This window comes from Salmo salar, chromosome 18 (genome assembly GCF_965601325.2).
Source record: "Salmo salar chromosome 18, fSalSal1, whole genome shotgun sequence".
NCBI lineage: Eukaryota > Metazoa > Chordata > Actinopteri > Salmoniformes > Salmonidae > Salmo > Salmo salar.
This window is the reverse complement of record NC_138308.1, coordinates 17,426,093-17,444,311: the sequence shown is the minus strand read 5'-3', so window position 1 is coordinate 17,444,311 and position 18,219 is coordinate 17,426,093. Positions and strand designations below refer to the sequence as shown.

Here is an 18,219-nt window from a genome sequence, read left to right as displayed (position 1 = left end):
TCTCCCATCTCAACAAAGGAACTCTGGAGCTCTGTCAGAGTGATCATCAGGTTTTTGGTCACCTACCTTTTTTACCTTTATTCAACTAGGCAAGTCAGTTAAGAACAAATTCTTATTTTACAATGACGGCCTACCCTGGCCAAACCCTCCCCTATCCCGGACGATGCTGGGCCAATTGTGCGGCACACTTCTCTCCCGATTGATCAGTTTGGCCGGGTGGCCAGCTTTAGGAAGAGTCTTGGTGGTTTCAAACTTCTTCATATTAAGATTTATGGAGGCCACTGTGTTCTTGGGGACCTTCAATGCTGCAGATATTTTTGGTACTTTTCTCCAGATCTGTGCCTCGACACAATCCTGTCTCGGATTCCTTTGCCTCATGGCTTGGTTTTAGCTCGGACATGCACTGTCAATTGTGGGACCTTATATAGACAGGTGTGTGTCTTCCCAAATCATGCCCAATCAATTGAATTTATCACAGGTGGACTCCAATCAAGTTGTAGAAACATCTCAAGGATGATCAATGGAAACAGGATGCACCTGAGCTCAATTTTGAGTCTCATAGCAAAGGGCCTGAATACTTATGTAAATAAGGTATCAGTTTTTTTATTTTTAATACATTTGCAACCATTCTAAAAACCTTTTTTTCTTTTTGTCATTATAGGATATTGTGTAGATTGATGAGGATTTTTATTTATTTAATCAATTTTAGAATAAGACTGTAATGTAACAAAATATGGAAAAAGTCAAGGGGTCTGAATACTTTCTGAATGTGGATGCTATGATGATTACAGGTAGTCCTGAATTAATCGTGAATAGTGAGAAAGTTACAAATGCACAAATATCATACGCCCAAGATATCATACTCCAAAAAAATGCTAACCTCCCCTGTTATTGTAATGCTGAGAGGATAGCATTACATTCCTCTCAGCATTACAATAACAGGGGAGGTTAGCATTTTTTTGGAGTATGATATTTATGCCTCTGTAACTTTCTTACTCATTATTCACGATTCATTCAGGATTATCTGTAATCATGGTAGCAACCACATACTTAACTTTGGACTACATTAATACACATATAAGATCATTTGTCCCAATACTTTTGGTCTCCTAAATGGGGTGACTACAAAAAGTGCTGTAATTTATAAACGGTTTACCCGATATGGATGAAAATACCCTCTGCACTTTAACCTCATTGTCATTGGATCGTTTCAAATCCAAAAGTGCTGGAGTACAGAGCCAAAACAACAAAGCGTGTCACTGTCCCAATACTTTTTGAACTTATCTGTGTATTTGCATCTCTAATCATTTCTCCTCCTCTTTCTCTCTCTCACCTCTTCCCTCCCTCCCTCCCTCCCTCCCTCCCTCCCTCCCTCCCTCCCTCCCTCCCTCCCTCCCTCCCTCCCTCCCTCCCTCCCTCCCTCCCTCCCTCCCTCCCTCCCTCCCTCCCAGTTCCCCTCCCCAGAGTGGGACACAGTGACCCCCGAAGCCAAGAACCTGATCAACCAGATGTTGACCATCAACCCTGCCAAGAGGATCACTGCTGACCAGGCTCTCAAGCACCCATGGATCTGCGTAAGTCACCCCATCACCGGGCTATCACTCACACGTCATTACATTTGGATGTACTTGAGTACGGTATCGGTATTGCATTTATGGTAACGTTGGCCCCAGTTTACCTCCATAACTGGTGCTGTGATGGCGTAATCATTGATTTGTTGTTACTTCTCTGCTTTCCAACTCTTCTCTGCTCCTCTTCGCCCGACCAGCAACGTTCCACTGTGGCTTCCATGATGCATCGTCAAGAGACAGTGGAGTGCCTGCGCAAGTTCAACGCCAGGAGAAAACTCAAGGTGAGTGTGTGCAGACACAGACACACTCACTTGGGTGCACACACATATATCCAATCTGTTGTGTTAGAGAGATTGTATACACCCCTGTCCTAGCTCTGTATTCTGTTTTCTCCAGGGCGCCATCCTTACCACCATGCTGGTGACCAGAAACTTCTCAGGTGAGGGGGGCATCTGGGTGTTCACATTTAGAATGGCATTAGTGTTGTTCTGCGTTCTAGTTCGTCGAAGTAATCCAAAGATAGGCAATAATACATTCTGTATGTTCAGAAGTTTAGTGTCATTACCTCAGATTGAGTTTCCCTTGGAGAGGAAACTGCCTTGAACACACTCTCAACCACTTCCCTAAGTAGATGCATTGAGCTTTTTGTTGTTATATAGACTTTATAAATAAGATAGTGACATTTATAATAAGGAGCATTGTAAAGTGCAGATGTGTAGAGTAGCTTGTTTGTCCTTGTATACATCCACAACCCACCTGCGTGCCAAGGAACACTGGGATACTAAGTTCTATGGCCCACGTTTCCTGGCTAATTGAGACATTTCAGACTACCATTTCAAATCCTAGCAGCACGTAAAGAGCTTGTCTCAGCCTCGTCTGAAGGCCACTCTATAATGCACTATCGTGGAGGACAGACATTAGACATAGAGCTCTCTGCTCGTTAGAAAGTAGTGTTGTGTGTACAATGTTGCTTCATAACACTGCATAACTCTCACTTGTTGATCTCAGTGTTTTTCGTGGCAATCTTTTGTTATAGTCGGTTGTGATCAATGATAGGCCATTGAAGTGTTTTGTTGTTGTTAACACGGGTAAGTATCGGTAGGATATACAGTTTGGAGCCCATGGATGTATCTGCCCTCCCTCCTCACATCATCTGTGAGATGAAAAAGGTGGGTGAGTGGTGTGAAGGGGGGGGGGGGGCACTTAAAGAAGTAAGTGACACTGTGCTCTAGAGAGGCCACGCCTCTTCCCTGGTTGGTCACTCCCAACTGAATGCCTCTCTGTCCAATAGTGGGCCGACAGCACACCAGCCCTGCGGCCACCACCAGCACGGCTGCTCTTGCTTCAGAAGGTATGTTAGTCAGGGCAGGGGAGCTGCAGTAGCCTGGCACTGTGCCAACACTGCCCCCTGGTTTGTTAGCATGTGGCCTGGAGTGCCCGCCACTGACCCTTGGTTTCCCCCCCACTTACCTGCGCACTGGCACATACTCTACAGCTCTAGAGTGGCCATCCTCCAATCAAGACATCCCACAGACACACACACCCCACCCGCTGCCCCCAAACCCCCTCCCTCCCTCTTCACCCCTACACTACACCCTCTGAGTGATCCAGGACTCTGGACCAAGGCTGGCCCTCCCTAAGGCCATCGTGCATAAATGTATTTTGTCCCCCCCACACCAAACGCAATCACGACACGCAGGTTAAAATATCAAAACAAACTCTGAACCAATTACATTAATTTGGGGACAGGTCGAAAAGCATTAAACATTTATGGCAATTTATCTAGTTAGCTTGCACTTGCTAGCTAATTTGTCCTGGGATATAAACATTGAGTTGTTATTTTACCTGAAATGCACAAGGTCCCCCCGACAATTAATCCACACATAAAACGGTCAACCGAATCATTTCTAGTCATCTCTCCTCCTTCCAGGCTTTTTCATCTTTGAACTTATATGGTGATTGGCATCTAAACTTTCATAGTATTACCATGACGACTGGCAAAACAGTTTGTCTTTCAATCACCCACGTGGGTATAGTCAATGAGGAGATGGCATGTGGGTACCTGCTTCTATAAACCAATGAGGAGATGGGAGAGGCAGGACTTGCAGCGTGATCTACGTCAGAAATAGAAAGGACTTCTATTTTAGCCCTTGGCAACGCAGACGCTCGTTGACGTGCGCGAGCAGTGTGGGTGCAATAAGTGAATAACATAGATTTCTACATTTATTTTGCAACGCTCACGCACGCGACGCGAGTGGTGTGGTCAGCCTATTAGAGCGCAGGACACTACATCCCTGCATTAAAGATGCTCGGTTCTATGTGCCCATGCATATGATTTTAAGACTTGTCATAGCCTTAGATCACCTAGTGATGGTGTTTTGCAGGCAGGTACTGGTAGCTGACAGTGTGACACTAAAAATAAATGGTTTTGTATTCATGAGCCATGGATAGATCACAATGCATTAACATTGTGTGATGTTCTAAAGAAATGAGAATTGAAGGTGATCGACATCGTTCTCATTGTCACACACACACCCTCTCGCGCGCTCACGCAGGTAGGGAATCAAATCAAATCGTATTTGTCACATGCTTCATAAACAACAGGTGTGGACTAACATTGAAATGCTTACTTACGGGCCCTTCCCAACAATACAGAGAGAAAGAAAATAGAGAAATAATAGAAAAGTTAAACACGTAATAAATCCACATTGAGTAATGATAACTTGGCTCCATACAGGGAGTACCAGTACAGAGTCGATGTGCAGGGATACGAGGTAATTGAGGTAGATATGTACATATAACCAGGAATAAAGTGACAGATAGTAAACAGTAGCAACATCAGTCAAAAAAGTTAGTGCAACAAGGGTCAATGCAGATAGTCAGGGTAGCTATTTGGTTAACTGTTTAATGAACTATTTAGCAGTCTTATTGCCTGGGGGTAGAAGCTATTCAGGCTCGTCTTGGTTCCAGACTTGGTGCATCAGTAATGCTTGCCGTCTGGTAGCAGAGAGAACAGTTTATGACTTGGGTGGCTGGATTCTTTGACAATTACACCGCCTGGTATAGAGGTCCTGTATGGCAGGAAGCTCGGCCCCAGTGATTTACTCCACTTCGGCTCCGTCGATGTGAATGGGGGCGTGCTCGTCCGTCCATTTCCTGTAGTCCACGTTCAGCTCCTTTGTCATGCTGACATTGAGAGAGAGGTTGTTGTCTGGCACCACACTGCCAGGTCTCTGACCTCCTCCCTATGGGCTGTCTCGTTGTCGTCGTCGATCAGGCCTACCACCGTCGTGATGTCTACAAACTTAATGATGCTGTTGTTTAGTCTGCTATATTAAGACCTGTCTGAGGTTGTGTGATAGCAGACAGAAATCTCCTTTCCATAATAATTACATTTGTCAGGTGACAATGGCCTTATTTAGTCTATATTCAGACATATCTGACACCTTTAACATTAACTTGATTTAGCTTAGGTTATTAATGCACACCGAGCCACAGCACTGATACAACAGGACTGTGTGTGTGTGTGTGTGTGTGTGTGTGCACAATATGTGCCAGCCTACCTACCTAGTGTGTGCATGTCTCTCTTTCTTTTGACTAAATAAATCTTTGTCAGTGAACGTTTGGGCAGTCTTAGCTCTAAAAACAAAGTAACGATCAAACACCCACACCCTACGTTTCCCCCGCAAACCAGTCCAATTAACATCCACAGATCGTAATCAATGCCCAGTTGATGCCCATACCTCACAGCCTCATTACATTCACCTGCATGGACTGGTACCTCCAACCAGCCAGCATGTATCTGTGCCTCTGCAAGCCTGCATGGGTTACCAGATGCACCTGGGCGGTTCTGATTTCTTTCTCGTTTTATCTCTTTCGTGTTGCTTGCTCCGTTTGATTTCTTCCCGTCGTGAACCTTCCTATGGTGAAAGAACAGCACACCTATGTCACTGGCAGCTTGAGCTGGTTGGCGATGGGTCACGCCCACAGAAGCTTTGAGTGACACTTGGACGCGACCCCGTGGCCCTTTCTGTTGCTGTTTGTTGTCTTGTTTCTCCTGCCTGGATGATAGATGGAATTCAATTGTTTTAATTGCAGCAGTTGAACGAAGATATACTGGTTACGGCTTACAACCGCAGTACGGTCTAGGCTTTAGATGCCTGGCAGGCAGGGAGTCTCCCTTTTTTCCCTACGATGCACCCTTTAGCTGGGCTGCACTCTGGGAGCTGAGCTGAGCTGCACTCTGGGAGCTGTAGTTTGCTGTGGATAATGCATGCCAAGCTTTTGATATGACCCACCAACCACCATCGCATGAACCACCTGCGAACGAGCCTGAGACCAATTTTTGCCTGTTGTCACGATATATGAAGATACTGACCTTTAAAAAAAAAAATCTTGCCCTTTTTTCCCCTTGCCCTCCTTCCTACATTTTTCAATGGAAGGTAAGGGACTTTGAGGATCTTTGAGACCTGATTGAAGGTTATCATATATATGTGTTTGTGTGTGTGTTTTTCTCCGTCTCTGTGTCTCTCTGTGTGTTTATATGTCTCACTCTCTGTCATTTTTCTTTTTCTATGTGAGCGTTTGCAATGTACTCTAATGTATGTACGGTGTGTGTGGCGTCGAGAGCATGTACCTGTATGTGATAATATGTCTGTGAGGCATGCTGAAAAGGAAATGGTACTGTTGTCACACCCTGCTCTCACTGTACATACAGGTACCCTGCTCCCTACAGTCTTCACTGTCCAAGCGTCACATGACTACTGATGACTACTGAGCAGGTCTTCTACTGAGCAGGTCTTCACCTCAGTGACCACAGAGGCTTGTGACATCACTGTCCTCTATTTTCCTCCTACAGTATTATGGCTCCTGGTCGATTGACGCTGGGCGTGGTTTGTTCTAGATTAGTTGCCAGTCATGTCCTAACGTTTGTCCCTCTCCCTCTTCTGTTTCAGCATGCAAAAGTTTACTAAACAAGAAGTCGGATGGTGGAGTGAAGGTAAGTGTTTTGAGCTGTATGGAAGTTCTGTGCCTCATCTCTTTTTCCCTTCTTCTGTCTTTTGATCTCTCTCTCTCTTCTGCTCTTGCTAGTTCTCTATTTTCCTGAGAAGTGTGTTGGCATTAGGAGACAGATTTCCTGTGTATGCTGTGGGAATGGAGAGACCAGCGTTTTGGTCTCCCCTTCCCCAAGACGTCTTACTTCTTAAGACGTCTCACAACTCAGTGTCTGTAATGTTTATAAAATGACAGGCAGTTGAAATATCGCTTCTTGAGGGGAACGGTACAAGGTTATTATAGATAAATATTACTTCACTGTCCATCTCAGCTGTCCAGATTGTGTAAATGGTATATAATCTACACCCATAGTAATTGATAGTAAAGTTATGATTTTCAGTTTGGATGTGTGTGAGTGTGTATCTTTGTGTGTGCAGACAGCTAGCACAGAAAGACTAGTAGGACCAATTTTTTTCACCAGCAAAACCTCTCCTCTGATCCGAGTGATCCGCATGCTGAAAGATCATTGGTTTTCAACAAGGAGTCAGTGCATGCAGTGAAGTGCCGTGATCGACAAAGGCCAAACAATAACCAGGTCTAAAGCAACACAACCCGCCTTAACGTTACAAAGAAAATCTGCACATTCTAGTAGCTCCGACGCCATCGTTTATTCACCAACGTTTCCAGAGCTAAGCCGTCTTCATCAGGGTTTCATGTCAAACACTGCAGGTCACAAGTATATATAGGTTTCCATTGGACACGCGCAGGTGTTTGTAATCTGTGGCATGATATCACTGGTCATGATCATAAATTTGTTGAATATGACTTAATGGATTCATATTGCTTTACAGCTATTTAATGTTATTGGTGGAAAGCCCTCCCTCTATGTTTCCCGTTTGTCCTTCTCAAAGCTCCTGTGTTTGTTTCTTTCTCTGTGGGATCTAACTGGCAGCTTCATTTTTTCCCCCCTTCTATTTTTATTGGTTCCTTTTCCCCTATGATCCCCTGTTTTTCCCCTCCTCTCTGTTGCAATCTGTTCAGAAAAGGAAGTCCAGCTCCAGTGTTTGTTTGATGGTGAGATCTGCTTCGTCTTTCTCTATCTCCTTCTCTCTTTTGTTCCCTCTCTCCCTTTCTCTCTCGGTTGAGATGCTAGAGGGTCTGTGGCAGTTTGTCTTGTTGGAATTCCATTGGCTCTCTCAATTCCATCCAACATCTCCAGCATTCTCACCACCATAACCATTTCCCTTCCACAGAACCAGTATCTACAGTACACGGGCTAACACAACGCATACACCGTTTCACACACAGACACACATGAACAAATGCACACGCGCAACAAACACACACCATCCCTTTCCTGCATCTGCATTTGCCCTCAATGCTCTCCCCAGCAGCCAGGCCAAGCCTACCTGTCTATGGATTCACTAGCCTACGGTCTCCCCCCAGAGTAGGTCCCTTCATCCCTCACATTGGCTCACAGCTCCAGGGTTGCCAAGAAAGAAGCTGTAGGTCAGTACCAAGCCAGAAACTCAAACCCCAAACCCTAGCCAAGGTCTCTCCCTCACAACCCTCCAAAGAGCCGGAAAAAAGAACTGTAGCAGAAAATAAATAGCATCAATGTCTTTTTTTGATGCAAGAAAAAGCCTACGGAACATTTGTCTGTATAGGAGAGTAAATATTTGAAGTCATTTCAGGATCTGTTTGAAAAGGGACACACAAGTGACCCCCCCCATTCCACTTCCCCAGAGACACACTGATTACCATGGCAATGGTAGTGTATCCCATGGCAGCAGGCTTGGCCTAGCAACAGGAATAGGGTGCATTTGTGCCATTGTAAATATCTATATTTTTTGTTTCTTTATTTTTCAAGTTTTGGAGGATTTATTGGACCCTCGTGTTTTTTTCCCTTTAAGAGAAACTTTCTATTTTTTTCCCACTTTTATTTTTTCTGTCTTGGTTGCCTACAAAATAATCTTTAGCAGCAACAACCCAGTAGTGACCGATACATCTTCTGTGGAATGTGACAGGACAGAGAATGTCACAGGGCAAAGAACACTTTGAAATGGCCATCCAATCCCAGCCTCTCTGTAGTGACCAACAGGACAGGGGTAGTCAAATCCGCATGTATTTTCTCCCTGGCAGTTGATTGACCAGTGTTACTGATTGACCAGAGATTCCAATCACCTGGTGTCCCAGGTCTGAATTAATCCCTGATTAGAGGGGAATGATAGAAACCAGCAGTACTGCAGACCTTGAGGCCGGAATTGAGTAAGGATGGGGCATAGGGGATGTGGAGTGCTTGCATGTGCAGTCACCTACAGTACCTACACTAAATATACAGAAGTATGTGGACACCCCTTCAAATTAGTGGATTCAGCCACACCCGTTGCTGACAGGTGTATAAAATAGATCACAGAGCCATGCAATCTCCATAGACAGACATTGGCAATAGAATGGCCTTACTGAAGAACTCAGTGACTTTCAATGTGGCACCGTCATAGGATGCCACCTTCCCAACAAGTCAGTTCATCGAATTTCAGCCCTGCTAGAGCTGCCCCGGTCAACAGTAAGTGCTGTTGTTGTGAAGTGGAAACGTCTAGGAGCAACGACGTCTCACCCGTGAAGTGGTAGGCCACACACGCTCACAGAACGGGACCACCAAGTGCTTAAGCGCATAGTGCGTAAAAATCATCTGTCCTCAGTTGCAAAACTCACTACCAAGTTCAAAACTGCATCGGGAAGCAATATCAGCACAAGAACTGTTCGTCGGAAGCTTCATGAAATAGGTTTCCATGGCCGAGCAGCAGCACACAAGCCTAAGATCAACAATATACAATGCCAAGCGTCGTCTGGAGTGGTGTAAAGCCCGCCGCCGTTAGACTCTGGAGCAGTGAGGAATCATGCTTCACCATCTGGCCGTCTGACGGACGAACCTGGGTTTGGCGGATGCCAAGAGAACGCTACCTGCCCCAATGCATAGTGCCAAATGTAATGTTTGGTGGATGAGGAATAATGGCCTGGGGCTGTTTTTCATGGTTTGGGCCAGGCCCCTTAGTTCCAGTGAAGGGAAATCTTAATGCTACAGCATACAATGACATTCTAGACGATTCTGTGCTTCCAACTTTGTGGCAACAGTTTGGGGAAGGCCTTTTCCTGTTTCAGCATGACAATGCCCCCGTGCACAAAGTGAGGTGCATACAGAAATGGTTTGTCAAGATCGGTGTGCAAGAACTTGACTGGCCTGCACAGAACCCTGACCTGAACCCCATCGAAGACCTTTGGGATGAATTGGAACGCTGACTGCGAGCCAGTCCTAATTGCCCATAATCAGTGCCCGATCTCACTAATGCTCTTGTGGCTGAATGGAAGCAATTCCCCACAGCAATGTTCCAACATCTAGTGGAAAGCCTTCTCAGAAGAGGGGAGGCTGTTATAGCAGCAAAGGGGGGAACAACTCCATGTTAATGCCCATAATTTTGAAATGAGATGTTCGACGAGCAGGTGTCCACATACTTTTGGTCATGTAGTGTACCTCACATGTCTTTGGCTGCATTTACACAGGCAGCCAAATTCTGATCATGTTTTACTAATTGGTCTTTTAACCAATCAGATCAGCAGTGAAAAATATCTTATGTGAAAAGATCTGATGTGATTGGTCAAAATACCAGTGAGTGGAAAAAATATCAGAATTGGGCTGCCTGTGAAGACGCAGCCATAGAGCCTCATTGGGGCCCACTGTAAGGATCCATCCCACAGCCTGGACCCCTCTTCTCTGGCCATCCTGCGCCACCCCACCCCAGCACTATCTCAAGCCCCATGCTTACCACCACTGCACACTCCCCACAACACCATACACACTCCATGAAAAGATCTGCTATGTAGAGTAGCTGTCATTTGTGGTTTGGATTTGAATGTAGGGCAATTGTTTTTCAGTCTAATTGTAAAATGTATATATATTGAATTAAAATGGGAGTCTGTGAGCCTACCAGGAAAATGTATTTAAAGCTAGTCTAAATTATATTTATAACATTGATATATAACTGTTAGTGTAGCGTAAATGCTGCTATTTATAATTTAAAGGTAGAATTCTTAATTGAAACAATAACAGTTAGGCTATACAGGGTTTGTTTACATTGACTTTGTTTACAAACATTGGAGTAAAATAGCTTATTCTGGGTTCTGATGAGGTACGACAGTTAAATGAAGCTCATGATGCATGCAAGTTCTATTCTTCAAGAATCAATGGGTATATATCATTCATTTCTAAGTTCAAAAATGGATGTAGCAATTAAGGATTCTAGCTTTAAGAGATGACGCCGTCTTAAACGACGACAGCTCTTGTTCTCTTTGATGTGAAGATTTCAATGCTAGAAATACACAGTATTATAGTCTTAACAGAGTCAGGTTCTATGGACCAGCTCAACTAGACACTGAAGCTTTGCTTGTATTACTCTTGTGATGGAATGAGTGTTTAAAATGCTCTCTTCAAACCTATTGTGGGTCCATTAAAACCATAAGAACGTCCACATTGCTTAGAACAATAATACTACAATCAAATGTGCCCACCATCACAACCATCTCATCCCCTTTCATGGGCAGTTGTGATTATTTAGCCTTGAGTTTCTGTTATAAGAAAAAGAGAGGAGTGGTAGCACTGGACTAACGTCTGACGCATATACTGCAGGTTCCGTTTCTGGGGAATGTGAGCGTTGTTCAGTATCAGTGTGAGCACGTCGGAGACGGTGTCAAAAGGCTACTCTGTCTGGGACGTCTTATCACCAGTAAAGTAGTCCGGCACCAGCCGAAACCTCAACAGCATATTGCTCTTAACCTTTTATTGACAGATCATACTTTTCAACACCTCTCATGAATTCATCTGTAAAGACTCTCTGTTAAAGGGATAGTTGCGATATTAGTTACATTCTTATTTGCCTTGAAGATATTCTAGGGTCTAGTGCTCTTTATTGACACAACAGTCAGGCTGTGGGGTTGTTGGCGAGAGGCTTTCTTCCCTATGCAACTTACTTTTCATTGTCTTACTCAGAAAATCCTCCAGATACATACATGCCTAAACCGCTTGGGAGAAACAACAACCTTCTCATCAAGGCCTTTCACTGCATGCACAGACTCAGACAACTAGGCGCCGTTAGTCACCTACTCTTCATTCCTTAACCAGATTCTGTAGCCATTTGATATTGGCTGTCTGAGTTGACTCTTTGTGGTCCATAGATGTTAAGTGCTTGTTCTGATCTGATTCCACAAGGTGGTGCAGACTGTGTTCTATGCAGGGACAGTGGTTTCTTTACCCTAGCAGGTACCAATCAATATTGAGATTGAAGTGCTTGGATCCTGTCTGGTTCTACTCTCAAAGTTGTTAAGAGATTTTTACAATGTGTTCGATATTCCTGTGTATTTAGAAATGTTACTACCGTGTGCAATATCTGCAAAGACTGTAGATTGTAATGCAACAAGAGAAATCACACTCAAGAGGTAGACACGGACTCAAAACCATTTCAAACACCCAATTGGAGACCTCCACACATTCATTTCCGAAATGAAAGAAAATCGCTAAATTAATTTAGCGTGTCAAGAATGTTAACTTGCTCGCACAGAGGTGTCAATGTTCTCAGAGCGCATCTTTCTACACCTACAAATTCCTTTTGACTTTCAAAAGAGGCAGTCATTTTATGTATCAAAGGGAAAACACTGCTGCTGAATTAAAGCATGTGCGTAGTGCATACTGTACAGACAACAATTGTCCCTGCAAAAACACCATCCGAACACATTGGCAGGCACAATGCAGGCGTAAGTCTCTGCAGACAACATTGTTTACTGTAGCCTGAAGAAGATATCTCTTCCATGACACACACTCACCGACCTGCACCTCAGCCTCGTAGACTGGGGCTGAACAGTCCCATGGGTTTGCCTACATATATACATACAGTATACTCTGTAGAAGTCATTTTGTGTTGTTGTTTTTTTTGCCCCAGCCGCAGACAAACAACAGTAAAAACAGTGTAGTGAGCAGTACCAGCAGCACCAAAGACAGCAGCATATCATCTTCAGCACCAATGGTATCTCATCTATACTTGGTTTCTCTCATTGTTGCTTTACTCACCCTGTTCCATTGGATTAGTCCCCAAGTTTCTGTTTAGTTCTTGCTTTTTGCCGTCTGTTTGTCTCATCCCCTCTTTATTGACTCTCCCTTTTCTTTTTCCCTCCGTTCCTTCCACCCTCTCCTCTTCACCTCCATTTTGAAAAAAGTGTGATGTTGACGATGGTTTTGATGGTTTTTAAACCAAACAACTGGTTTGTGCCTGTGACCCTCTCCCACTAGGCTCCTGTTTTACTCAGACTTACTCTCTTGTCAAACACAGACATATATGACAATGCACAACAAAACATACACAGATAATGGTATTTTAGAATATATTCACAATGTCACGATTGAATGTTTTTAGGAGTCCGTTGTGGGTATTTGTATTTCTCCCGTGATAATGCTGGGGATTTGATACGCTACACATTTATAGGACGGTAGCTGAATAACTGGCGTGTGTGTCAAAATATATTTTTTTGGGACTTGATACCAAATTCAAAACAAGGAAATTCAAAAGCTCATTAAAACCATGGGTAAAACAGGATCCAGAAATGTCAGGAAACAGAGATATCCCAATTGTATGGAATATGCAGTCCCTCTATCTACACCTATCTCCTTGTGAACCCTTCCCCCAGGGCACCCACACAACATTTCAATAATCCAACTCATCTGAAGTGATATTGAATCTCCCTTTCCAGTCCTGTCTCTGCCCCTCTACTCTGTTAAAATAACATATACAGGGGAAGCAAAGAACTATGGTGAAAAAGCCCAGAGGCAGGTATAGTGGTGTTTGTCAGACAGACTACTGAGCTCCAGTGACCTGAGAGAGACTTGAAACCTGTAGGAGGGAGAGAATCTTAGCCCGGGTGTTTGGCAAGGCAACAATGTACTGTAGAACTGTGGAATGTCAATCAGGCACCCAGCAGGGCTCTACGCTGACTTTCTTGACAATGAGCACATATTCCCCTAAGTTGAAAAATGTAGGCGCACACAAAGACATTTAGAAGCACAATGCAAAATATTTGAGGTGATAAAGCTAGAATCCTTCATTTTTCTAGGCGCACTGCTGCTCCTAAATTCAAATTCCAGGTGGCATATACAAGTTAAATGGTCGCACTGTAGAGCCCTGCCCAGGCTAAGAGAATCCCTTTTCTATCAAAGCCAAATCAGAGGCCCACCTCCATCAAACTGATTGGGAAGATTTGTTTCTTACTCTTCTCCAGTAGGGCTACCGGTAAGCTATTTGGTGTTGTTGTGGAGTCACTGGCTGATGTGGTCAGTTTTAAAGGATGGTTTCTCTCTCTGGGTCACCGCTCAGTTGATCTGTCAGTCATCCCAAGACAGTGCTGTCTATGCTATATCAGCCTCCAAGCTTTTTCTGATCAGCTACGATGCATAAACTTCCTGAAGGGCAGAATGTCAGGCTCTGTGGTACCATTTAAAGGGACAGTGCAGCATTTTGGCGACTAAGCCCTTCTTTCTACTAACCCAGAGATTAACTCATGGATACCATTTGTATGTCTCTGCGTGACTTAATTGCCAAAACGTCGCACTATCCCTATAAGCTAATGGCCCCATTATCTGAGGGACTGCATCTTCATGTGTGTAGGTGGTTTTGTTGAGATTGAGTCTGTAGACCAGTGTCCTGTGGGAAGGTCCAGGGGTGTGCTATGTGGGAGTGCCTTGGGGGTGTCTGTGATGCAGTATTGTAAGCTATTAGGCGCTTTTGCGATGAGTGTTTCCATGGTGACTGACTGTGACGGCAGGGTCTAGGTTGGAGGGGGGGGGGGGGGCTGCTGATCCAATCTCATAGCCAGTCAATCCCCTCATCCTCAATTCAGACTTTTCAGCCCTCTCTGTCTGTGTCCCCTCTCCTCTGTTTCTTTACGTTTAGAGGCCCTCTTCTACTCCAATAAGTGACATAGTCCATAGCTCCTTCCTCTAGTGAAATGGGGTAGTTTGTAGTATGGTCTACTTCTCAAAACCCCATCCTGTCTCGTCGCCCCCCATGACGGAGCCCCTCTGCTGCCTCTGTGCTGTGGCGTGTGTGCTTGGCGCTGTGTGTGTGTGTGTTTACATGCATCGGGCGTGTGGACTGTGTATCCCACACGCCCTGGGCCTTCCCTGGTGGTCGCTGCATGTTAAACTCTCTCCTGCTTCCCCTAGGAACCACAGACCACTGTCGTGCACAACCCAGCTGACGGCACCAAGGTAAGCCGCTACTGTACCTCTCTAATCCCATAGCCGCTATAGGCTAATACTAATGCTAATGCTAAAATACCTTAGAATGGTTACTAAGGTACCTCAGAGTGGCTGGAGCTCTACTAAGATACCTTAGAGTGGCTGGGGCTCTACTAAGATACCTTAGAGTGGTTACTAAGGTACCTCAGAGTGGCTAGAGCTCTACTAAGATACCTTAGAGTGGCTGGAGCTCTACTAAGATACCTTAGAGTGGTTACTAGGGTACCTCAGAGTGGCTGGAGCTCTACTAAGATACCTTAGAGTGGCTGGAGCTCTACTAAGGTACCTCAGAGTGGCTAGAGCTCTACTAAGATACATTAGAGTGGTTACTAAGGTACCTCAGAGTGGCTGGGGCTCTACTAAGATACCTTAGAGTGGCTGGAGCTCTACTAAGGTACCTCAGAGTGGCTAGAGCTCTACTAAGATACCTTAGAGTGGTTACTAAGGTACCTCAGAGTGGCTAGAGCTCTACTAAGATACCTTAGAGTGGTTACTAAGGTACCTCAGAGTGGCTAGAGCTCTACTAAGATACCTTAGAGTGGTTACTAAGGTACCTCAGAGTGGCTAGAGCTCTACTAAGATACCTTAGAGTGGCTGGGGCTCTACTAAGATACCTTAGAGCGACGCTAATGCCATGAACGCTTAACCACTCCACGTATACTGACAGTCACACTAACTTAGTCGCACTAACCCTCAAAACACACAAGCCGCAACAGCTGCAACAGTCCCTCACTCGCCCAAACCACACTGGCTCAGCCACCAAAAAAGTCACACACACACTGAAAAAGTCACATACACACACCCTTAACACACAGTTTGTACCCCACCTCACCAAAAGGCTGTGTTTGGTGTGGGTCCTTGTGCGCTCCCCCTCCTGTCTGCCTGGCTGGTTTGTGCAGGGTTTGTGTTCCTCCGAGGGAGCGTCCGTCCAACCATTTGTCTGTCCGTCCACCTGGGAAAGGCCCCATCCAAGTCATCCCTCAGCACGCAGACTAACACTGTTTCCTCCTGTTATATCTCTGTCTCTCATTTCCTCCTCCTCTCTATCCTCCATGTTTCTGTCCATCACTCGTCTCCCCTACAGGGCTCTACAGAGAGCTGTAACGTCACAGAAGAGGAGGATGTGAAAGGCAGGAAAGGTATGCCAAACGTTCACCTACTCTGCATGTTTTCGCACGTCTTCTATCTATATATCTGTCTGCAAAAGTGTTGGTCAGAAAGACAGGGATAGAATTCAAGATGGGCCTCAGAGATCTTGGCCAGTGGATTCTCTTGAGGTAGTATATATTATACACATGATTGAAGAAGCCATAGTTATCTGAGAAATGGGGATACAAAATGATCATTCATGTGCTCCTGTGTTGTCAATCCTTGTCCTTCATTTCTTTAGAAAGAGAACAGATTATGATCAAGGCCTGGGAAGCCGTTGATGGCCTGAGTTAACTGTCAGGCTGGTGTCTGGGCCTGTGAGCATCTGGGAAATGTATCGTAGGAGAGGTAAACACAGATGGAAGGTGTCTGTAAATGAGTATACATTATATGGCTAGAGAGGGAATGAGGAAGCACTGCCATATTGGAGAACAGCTTTTTTTTTGGTCCTTACAGCTGCTGTGGAGAAGTCAAAGAAGTTTGTATTCCTACAGAGTGAAAGGAAATGTCTTGCTGAGAATGGAAAATAGCACAGTAGTCTTAGCTTTTCAGACTGTGAGAGACGGAGCTGAATCCTGGGCGGTCGAGCCGTGGACGTAGACTATGCTTTGTCTGAACAAACTACTAAACTAGCACATGAAGGCCTTATATATCTTTAGATAGTCCCTAGTCTCCCCATTCTTGGTCTCACAGCTCCCCTGGGCCTAAAGAGTTGGGACTCCACCACTCTAAAATCTGTGTGTGTGTGTGTGTGTGTGTGTGTGTGTGTGTGTGTGTGTGTGTGTGTGTGTGTGTGTGTGTGTGTGTGTGTGTGTGTGTGTTTGCTTGCGCATGTGCGCTATCAGTCTGCACTCAGAGCTCAATAACGTGGATAACAGAGCTGTCCTGTTCAGAAGAGTCGTGAAACGGCGGGTTTACAGGTGCGAAAACGTGGCCTTTTTACTGCTCGTCCAAACCACTGTGTTTAGATAACACGAGTGGTGGGGGAGGGGCTGCGCTGCAGGATTTTACGAGGGCACCCTCGTTTCAAGTCGTCAGGAGAAAAAGCAACAGACTCCAGGACCGACAGGCTCTCTGGCACTAACGTCATCCTGCTGACGAGCGAAAAGGCCCCACATTCTGAGAGAGGGTGACAAAATGTGCCAACACAGAGGCCTCTTTCAGGTCTTAAACACAGAGACACAGATATAGTACATAGACATCAGAATCGATGAAAGCCCATGTCAATCGTCACTCTCATACAGTATTTCCAGAGACCTACAGTGCCTTCAGAAAGTATTCACACCCCTTGACTTATTCCACATTTTGTTGTGTTACAGCCTGAATTTAAATTTGATTCAAATGAGATTTTTGGTCACTGACCTACACACAATACCCAATAATGTCAAAGTGGACTTATGTTTTTGAAGTTTTTGCAAATTAATAAAAAATGAAAAGCTGAAATGTCTGAAAAGTATTCAACCCCTTTGTTATGGCAAGCCTAAATGAGTTCATGAGTAATTTTTTTTTTAACAAGTCAAATAATAAGTTGCATGGACTCACTCTGTGTGCAATAATAGTTTAACATGATTTTTTATTGACTACCTCATCTCTGTACCCCACACATACAATTATCTGAAAGGTTCCTCAGTCGAGCAGTGTATTTCAAAAACAGATTCAACAACAAAGACCAGGGAGGTTTTCCAATTCCTTGCCAAGAAGGGCACCTATTGGTAGATGGGTAAACAACATTTACATTGAATATCCCTTTGAACATGGTGAAGTTATTAATTACACTTTGGATGGTGTATCAATACACCCAGTCACTACAAAGATACAGGCGTCCTTCCTAACTCAGTTGCCGGAGAGGAAGGACACCGCTCAGGCCAATGAGGCCAATGGTGACTCTTAAACAGTTAGAGTTGAATGGCTGTCATAAGAGACTGAATAAAATATTCCGAAACATTCATCCTGGTTGCAACGAGGCACTAAAGTAATACTGCAAAAAATGTGGCAAAGCAATTCACTTTTTGTCCTGAATACAAAAGTGTTATATCTGAGGCAAATCCAATACAACATGAAGTGGTGGCTGCGTCATGTTACGGGTATGCTTTTTCAGGATAAAAAAATAAAAGGAATGGAGCTAAGCTCAGGCAAAATCATAGAGGAAAACCTGGTTCAATCTGC

General features: G+C 44.6%; 1 protein-coding gene across 18 annotated transcripts in view; it reads left to right on the top strand.

Annotated features, from left to right (window-relative positions):
- LOC106576966 (calcium/calmodulin-dependent protein kinase type II subunit gamma) overlaps positions 1–18,219 on the top strand; it is a 115,699-nt gene that overhangs the window by 81,421 nt on the left and 16,059 nt on the right. For 5 of the 18 annotated variants that reach the window (XM_045700794.2, XM_082964761.1, XM_082964762.1 and 2 more), the window contains 8 exons: positions 1,452–1,574; positions 1,769–1,852; positions 1,968–2,010; positions 2,863–2,922; positions 6,527–6,570; positions 12,557–12,640; positions 14,830–14,874; positions 15,989–16,043. In XM_045700794.2, the coding sequence (XP_045556750.1) occupies positions 1,452–1,574; positions 1,769–1,852; positions 1,968–2,010; positions 2,863–2,922; positions 6,527–6,570; positions 12,557–12,640; positions 14,830–14,874; positions 15,989–16,043 (538 nt within the window). Of the gene's footprint in view, positions 1–1,451; positions 1,575–1,768; positions 1,853–1,967; positions 2,011–2,862; positions 2,923–6,526; positions 6,571–7,607; positions 7,641–12,556; positions 12,641–14,829; positions 14,875–15,988; positions 16,044–18,219 lie in introns of all 18 variants that reach the window. The other 13 variants (XM_045700801.2, XM_014154568.3, XM_014154575.3 and 10 more) reach the window with 7 other exon arrangements.